The sequence below is a fragment of the Genypterus blacodes genome, unplaced genomic scaffold (assembly GCF_046128005.1).
Source record: "Genypterus blacodes isolate CSIRO-AG114 ecotype Tasmania unplaced genomic scaffold, CSIRO-AGI_Gbla_v1 ptg000017l_1, whole genome shotgun sequence".
Lineage (NCBI taxonomy): Eukaryota > Metazoa > Chordata > Actinopteri > Ophidiiformes > Ophidiidae > Genypterus > Genypterus blacodes.
The window spans coordinates 441,435-449,488 of NW_027466831.1; the positions used below are offsets into that span (position 1 = coordinate 441,435).

The 8,054-nt window shown below is 39.6% G+C and overlaps 1 protein-coding gene across 1 annotated transcript; it reads right to left on the bottom strand.

Moving 5' to 3' along the window:
• Position 1: 1 nt before the first annotated feature.
• LOC142991281 (monocarboxylate transporter 1-like) lies at positions 2-3,575 on the bottom strand. The gene is made up of 4 exons (XM_076141348.1): positions 3,359-3,575; positions 1,301-1,444; positions 342-1,115; positions 2-219 (listed from the first exon to the last, which is right to left on the bottom strand). The coding sequence occupies exons 1-4, from the start codon at positions 3,573-3,575 to the stop codon at positions 2-4; spliced, it is 1,353 nt and encodes a 450-aa protein (XP_075997463.1).
• Positions 3,576-8,054: the final 4,479 nt, after the last annotated feature.

Sequence of the window (8,054 nt, forward strand, 5' to 3'; positions counted from 1 at the left end):
GTTAAACAGTGTCTTCTGTGTTCTTGGCCTCAACCTTGTGCTTGGGTTTCTGTTCTCTTCCTCCCACCCTGGCCATCCTCTCCTCCTCTTTTCTCTCTTTGTCCAGTAGGCGGTAATTGAGTCCCATTCCGAAAAATAGGAACACGCTGGAAACGATGAGGAGGATTCCACAGCCCTGATATGTGTACTTATAATCATGGTAGATGTCTTTGAACCTGCCTGTGAAGATCAATAGAGTTGCATTTAGTCATTACCATCACCTTCAACTTTAATGACTGGTATTACTCAAACATATAACCATGCAGTTACATTACAAAAGTAATTGTTGGCAATATACTCACCAAGCAAAGGGGGTCCTAATAACACAGGACCACACTCCACAATGGTGACCAGTCCAACAGCACTGGAGAAGCGCTGGGCTCCCACCAGGTCCATCAAGGTCTCAAACAGCACTGAGCTCAGCCAACCAAAAGCAAAGCCGAAGAACATGGCATAAATCACAAAACCAGTATAGGTTACTGACATCGGGGCGAAAACGTGGCACACGCCATTGTATAACACAGAGGCAGCAAAGAAGTATTGAATTCTGGGTCGGACCCACTTGGTGTTGGCCACAATGCCCATAGAGGGCCGGGCAACCATGTCAACAAAAGCCAGCACGGAGAGCAAGAAAGCTGCCTTCTCTTTAGGAATGTCTTTACTCTTTGCAAAGTTACTGAGGAACACCAGTGGTGCAAAGAGGCCAAAAAACATGATAATATTGCCCATAATGTAGAGCGCAAAGCCACGGTGCTTGAACAAAGAGAGGTCAAGGAAGCTGTTCACGACCTGCATGCAAGTCCTTCGCTCTGTCGTTTTCTCCACAGGTTTTGGTTTTGGTCCTATAGGCCGCATGAGAGATCCAGCAACGCAACAGTTAAACAGCAGCCCCCCCAGGATCAGGAAACTGCCTCTCCAGCCAAACTTCTCAAAAAGCCAGGTGTTTATAGGAGCCATGGTAGAAAGAAAGACTGGGCTACCAGCCATGGCAACTCCATTGGCAATAGGCCTCTTCTTGAAGAAGTATTTACCAATCATGGTGAGGGCTGGGTTGAGATTAAAGGCCAATCCCAAACCTAGGAAAATAATCCATAAATATAGCATTAGTAGTTGTAAATGATGGGTTTGACATTGTGACATGACATGCAGTTTGGAGGTTTTACACTAGATGGCAACAGTACTTAAATGATGATTCATGTCAACAAACAAAATTATGGAAATTAAATAAACAAATAATAAAAGAAATTTAAAAAAGTGTTACCTCCCACCACACCAATACAAAAGTACAGTGCTTGAACAGAATTGCAGAAGGAGGCAGCAATGAGGCCTAATCCAGATAAGCATCCTCCCGCCATCATAACAGGACGACTCCCATATTTATTAACCAGGATGCTGCTGATAGGACCTAGAGAATTAATCACATACACACACACACACACATGTATGTTCACACACATGTACATACACGAGAATGGAAGAGAGAGCATGAGAGAGTTGTACAGTACATCCAATTACTAGTGCTCAGTTCTACGTTTGACCACCAGAGAGCCCCAACATCACAGCTGTGGTACAGTGACTACACACAACTTCTCCAATCATTTTTGTGCTGCACTGCAGTAGATGTATTCCCGTGGCATTAATAATGGGATTAGTCGTAAAAAGCATGAAAATTAAATGGACTCTAAGGTCATTTGAAAAGATTATTGGTCGTACCTCAGTTCAGATAAGTTGGGATGTGTGTATTTCTTTAAAGGTTGTGGGTTCAAGTGTGTGTATGGAGTCAGAATAGCAACATATGATTTTTCCCTTCTAGTATGTCAGTGTTTCTGCCCCTACAGTGAGAATATACAAATGTACCAACAGTAAATCAGTTTTTAATATGCATGTAACCTGGATTCAACATCAATTCAACAAAACCTCTATGATTTGTAAACAAATGACTAAAACACACGGAGGCTTTGCATCACAAAACAGCATCTTGGCACCATCTACGGCTTATAACAACAAGCCAAATGAGTATGAGGGTCCACATGGAAGACACTTCTGCCTCCCTGCCAAATCCCAGCACTACCCAATGAACCTAAATGGAAACTGACAGTTTTTGTTTAGAGGTTGTCCAGACTCATTTGCCAGCACAGAATAAGACAAAGGATTTTTAAATTGTAATGCAGGCAGTCTCAACACTAACAATGAGTTGTTTCCTCCTGCCACGCACAGACAGTTGCTTAGGATAAAAGGTTGGAGACAAACCAATGTAGAATATTATGAATGTAATGAATTGAAAATTGCAGGAGTACAGACGTGTGGGTGGGTGGTTAATTAACTTTTCTTGTTGGTGTGCTTAGAATCTTTGTTGTACAGATTCAATATTTGAATCTGTTGTTATTTACTCACATCAGACAAACATTCCCTCAGCTTTTTCTTCAAATTGTCATATATGCCAGATGTGTCTTGGCATGTGACAGTCTTGAAAAAGCTCAAAGGTAAACATATGCAAATTTAGGGCTACATGCACGTATCACTTTGTCCAAAAGTAAATTATCACATATTACACTATAAAACCAAAAACAATTTCAAATCAGAGATCACTACAGTGTAATCCTCTACTGGCTGCTTTTTAGGAATATGTTGGTAAATAAGAAGCATCAGTTCCTTGATGTGAACAAAGTGCTTTAACTGAAGGATAAAGACTAAAGATGTTTACTGGAAGTGAAGCTTTGCTTGACTTAAACATGAAATATTACCATATTTCTATAAAGTAAGCTAAAATTGTACATACATTCCCACTGTCATAAAACTATCTGGAGCTTTCAGATGTCGAAAACAAATTCCACCATTTATGTGTTGATCCATCAAAGTAACTTTTCTTATTCTTGCCTGAAAAATATGGCCAAATCATCATTTTACCAGTTTATCCCACATTACTGTGGCTGCACTGTACACTGTGCTGCAGTGTTTAGATTTCAAAACAAAGACTGTCTTGAGGGAAAAGGAGAACCCTTTTGAAAAATGTTCCTTCTGTGCTGAATGTCATGCACATGAAAAGAGCTTTATCATCACCCGATTGAACAGATCTGTGACATCGCCCAGCACCAACCCCCTAGCGGTCTTATACTCTCTCAAAGCATGAGGGGAAACATTCATCAGGTACACGGGGCTAGAACCCATTCAACCCATGTACTCTAGAGAAAAATAATGGTACAGCTTTAGAAATAATTCATCGTGATTAGGAATAATATTTTACAATTGAACCAAGGAACAGGGATTGACAAGCCTTTAAATCTACTCGGTGTAATTGTATTTTGGGTTGGTAGCTCACCTCCACCGTACATGACCGCTAACATGATAGAGGAGATCCAGGACACTTGGCTGCTGGTCACATTGAAGATTCCCTCAATTTCTTTAAAGAAGACAGTGATTGACTTGGGAAAAGCATAGGAGAACCCAATGGAGATGAAGGCTCCAAGAACCACCATCCATCCCCAGCCACCCTCAGGTGGTGTGTAGCCAAGTGGGCCATCAGGAGCAACTGGCATATTTGCTCACAAAAATCTTTGATTTTAACAGCTCTGTACAGATATGAAGACCTGTTAGGAGAGAACAGAGCAAACAGTGAACATTAATTTCGGCATTAAGCAAGATTTCAGTTTCACTTCCTGTTTCCTATTCACAAGTCGGAACAGATTATTGTTATTGTTATAAGCAATTCAGTCAATAAAAAATAAGAGTCAATAAATACAATGATCTGGCTTTGTTAAATGAATTAATACATAAATAAATATATCAAACAGTAAAAGTTTGTTTGTGTTGTTGTGCTTTTGCTATCTTTAATTGTTGGCATAATTGCGTTGCCACTCTGAGGTGAATTGAAATCTTTGTTCTCAGCATGAAACATTTTGCATGAACGTCTTTGAACACTTTTGTATCATCTCTGTCCCTGAGAAATATAAGAAACACTGCAACACAACTTCATTGGTCAGTAACATCAGTAAGATTGATTAAAGACTCTTTAAATGAATAACCCAAACCACAAACAAATGTGATAAAATAAAAGTACAAATGCAGTAGAAAAAGGACTGCTCTGTATATCCCTGACAGGTCTATCACAAGACTTACACATAGACACAATCAAACTCCTTCACACACACATTAACACAGGCAGCTCACACAACCTGCATGTCTTTGAACTGTGGAAGGAAACCAAAACACCTTGAGGAAATATCTACAAATTCAACTTAGAAAGGTCAAATATTGGAATATATACAATGCAACTCACACTAAATTTGACATTTTGACATTTCATTACTCTACAAAAGATTTTCGCATGATTTTATATCAGTTTAACAATTGAAATGAAAACAAATTACAATATGGCAAATGACTGATGCAAGAAATGGGATACATATGTCTTTCTAAAAATGTTCCTGTGACAGATATATAAAGCTTTCTGTTTGTGACTCTATTACTTGTATAACCAATCACAGAGGTATAGACCATATGATCATTTATATTTTGTCAACCATGTATGTTAATACAAAATGTAGATAGAAAGATGTGTAGCTGTCTGATACGCACCATCTTTCCAGTTGTCCTATGACTAATAAATGTGATTTTTGGACGTTCATGTGTATGCTGCAGCCCCTGGTTATAGCTCTCCCATGCGCCCCCTGTTGACCTTCCCACAGTTTCACTTTAATATATGATGAATTAGGGTCTATCTAGACAGGCAAACAACTTACTGTACTGTTTACGCAGAGGAGACTGTCCACAGTGAACATCGATCAGACCATGAACACAGGTTAAATTCCCACTGCTCAATAGCACACTGCAGTGTGCGATGATGTTTTTCAGCATTGGATGTCTTGATTTATTTGGTGAATTGGTTTGGTGCTCTGGAAATATATGAGATAAGCCAGTTTGTGTGCAGTGAGTTGTGAATATTTAATGTTCTAAAGAACTGTTGTTATTGAGCTGGGATTTTAGTCGCTGCCATGCAGCTGTAAAAGTTCCTTCTGCTTTATTCTACAGATGAAACAGGTAATGAACTTGTGTTTTTATTTATTAATGGCTTTAAGAGGTTATACTTCGCAGACAGCATATACTGTAGATAATTACACTATATTGTATTGCACATAATGCATATTTGAGAGTTAGTGATGAAGGGCTTTTTACTTGACTCACTAAATATTTTTTAGTTTAGGAAAAGAGGTGTAGAATTATAGCCACCTTGAAGTGAATGTTGGCTGTGTCCCTTTACAGCTGTCACATATTGAAGTTGGAGGTCTGCATAATTAAAAGACTGGTCAACTGAGAGATAGTCTCTACAAATTCAACAGCTGATCCTTATTGGTGATGGGCTGGCAACAGACACTGTCCTTTAAAGACCAAAAGTAATCATAATCAGTTACAGTGATATGGAGGACTGAATAAAGAGAGATAATACTCCAGGTAGAATGGTCAAAATACAGATGTGACTTAACAAAAGGATCTGAATTTCATACTGCGAATTGATCACCTGGCTGGAAAATAGGGAGAAAAGCATCTAATATGTGAGTGACAATGCTTCTCTCAGGATCTCGGTGTCACTGCTGGTTAAAACCTCAATGAAACTAATCTGCCTGACGTTGGTGCCTTAACTCCAGCAGGACACTGGGCCTGGTGTATGTGGCAGAAAAAGAGCAGTATTGGTGGTGAACATTAGGAGAGAGGCAACTGTAGAAAACCCACACCTCTCTATAGAGGCAGGAATTCTATAGTATCCATAATTTGGATTTGTTGTGCTTATTTTACCTCGGAGCTACACTGAAATACAAATGTACAAAATGTATTTGAGCTCTGAGCTTTATTTTATAAGCTTTTCAACACTAGAGGCTGGAATAATCCTTATAATATTTTTTTTGCCCCCAGCTTTAGAGTTTTCATTCATTCACCATGCAACTATGCATTGCAGCTTTCAATCCCATGTAATTATTACTTTATTTATATATTTAATTATTTCTGTCTAATGAAAAATACAGGTGAATAGTGTATTATATATTGATTTAGGAAAATTGAATATTTGCATAAGCAAATATTGTTCCAACTCACTGGAAATGCAATTTATTATTTATGAAAAGCGCACTGCTAATATTTTTGTATGCAGGTAATTATGTTAAAACTGATGTCTGACAAGTATGGAAAGTCTATGAGTAGTTAAATATGCACAGAGTCTAACCCATCTTACCGTGTCAGGAGCTCTCAGACTGAAGCAGACAAACTCTGCAGATTGACAGCGTTCTCAGAGGCAGACGTCACTGTAGCATCTCTGAATATGTATGAAGGAAAAACCACTGCATGTTCTTCACAGATACTCCAGGAGTGAACTGTGGCTCTGTATCCACTGGGACGGTCCAAAAACTGCCAACTTCACCTCAGCCGCAAACTTTATGTAGTTTAACTGAGTAAAAAGTTGAAAGTTGAATTTATTCAGGGCCGAGTTCAAACAGCTGGATGATCCAGGCACTATGGTGCAAAATGCTGAGATCACTGAAGTTCTTATTGGCTGTGGGAGGTTTTGTGCCAGGCCCCTTGAATTAATTCTCCACCCCTCTGTCACGTGCTGGATGCGGTTCACACAGCATGACACTACAGTATGTGTGAAAAGGATACCAGCTAATGTCTGCACCCTAAGAGATAAGATGCTTTATGGGACACTGGTTTCCTGCATTAGCTGATTTATCAGTGCTATTCTATTGGATTTTGGAATTGCAGCTATAAGAAATACGTTTCAGTCAAACAACAGACATTGTGTACTTTGGGTACCTGAAAGAAAGATTTTTGATCACTCCAGAGGTCAGGTCAAGCTGAGCCTTTCTGCCAGCTCCCCATGGAGTGATTACAGGCTCTGAATCCAGGCTTGGGAAAGGAAGGGGCTCGAGCACAAGAGGTTATTCAAAAGCATGTTCTAGCAAAGTGCCGTCAAACTCTTGACACCTTTAACACATAATTTTTCTTTGTTTGGTTGTTTTATGTTGTCCCCCTTTTACTTAACCCAATGAGGATTTTCATTGCTATTCAAACAGAGGATGCAATAGAGCACCGCCTACAATTCAGTGTTTTCTCTTGGGCTTGCATTTACTCACAATTGTAAAGAATGAGAATGGATTTGGGACAAAAACACAATAAGATGTAGAACACACTCATACAACCCCTCTCTCTCTCTCATACACCAACCACACATGCACAAAACATGTCTGCATTCAGTCTGCAAAATGTCACAAACTTACATGTAAATTCTGAAAAATGGTACACTTCATATGTTACGTCATAGTTTGCTTTCATACCTGCTTTCAGATGAAACTATCAACAACAACACGATTGTTACTTGTTTCTCTGATTTGGTCATTCAGGCTGACCACCCGTCTCTGCCCTTCTGTTGCTATTCATCTCCTTTTCTATCCCTCTGAAGAAACAATAACATTTCCAGACTTGTAGCCATGCACTGGAAGTGGAGAACCTTGTTCTGTATCAGTTTCCCTGAGCTGTACATCATTTCTCAAAGACTCAGGGACAGTGAAGTCATCTTCTCTCCCATCACATCCCTGTCTGGGTGTCTGTGACCTACGTGATGGTCCTGTCCTCCTGGGAGTTAATTGTTCTAACCTCATTGCACAAGCAGTCAGGACCAGAGCCAGTGACGTTTCTTATCAGGGAGACGTGCTTAGTTAGGGGTTTTTGTTCAATAATTAGGCTGCAGTTTTTCCATGATTCTGCAAAATAGAAACACATCCAATCCAGCTCCAAAGTCCAACCCAGCTCCAACTGTGCTGCACGTTCTCAAAAATCTGTTTCCTCATACAGTAAAAGACCTTGTGGCATTTTCAGAGGGATTTACATTGATTAGCGCAGCTATGTAAAACACATAATGAGCTGCAGTATGAGGACTCTGTGTTCTCAATCAAACCAGGTCATATTAATCATCTCACACTGGCGTATGAGCAGAAGGCTCTTACTGGTAGACTTTATTCTTGTTCTTT

Coding starts and splice junctions, on each gene's coding strand:
- LOC142991281 (XM_076141348.1), bottom strand. CDS start 3,575: ATGCCAGTTGCTCCTGATGGCCCACTTGGCTACACACCACCTGAGGGT. Junction 1,445..3,358: donor AGCGGTCATGTACGGTGGAG/GTGAGCTACCAA, acceptor TTAATTCTCTAG/GTCCTATCAGCAGCATCCTG. Junction 1,116..1,300: donor TTGTATTGGTGTGGTGGGAG/GTAACACTTTTT, acceptor TTATTTTCCTAG/GTTTGGGATTGGCCTTTAAT.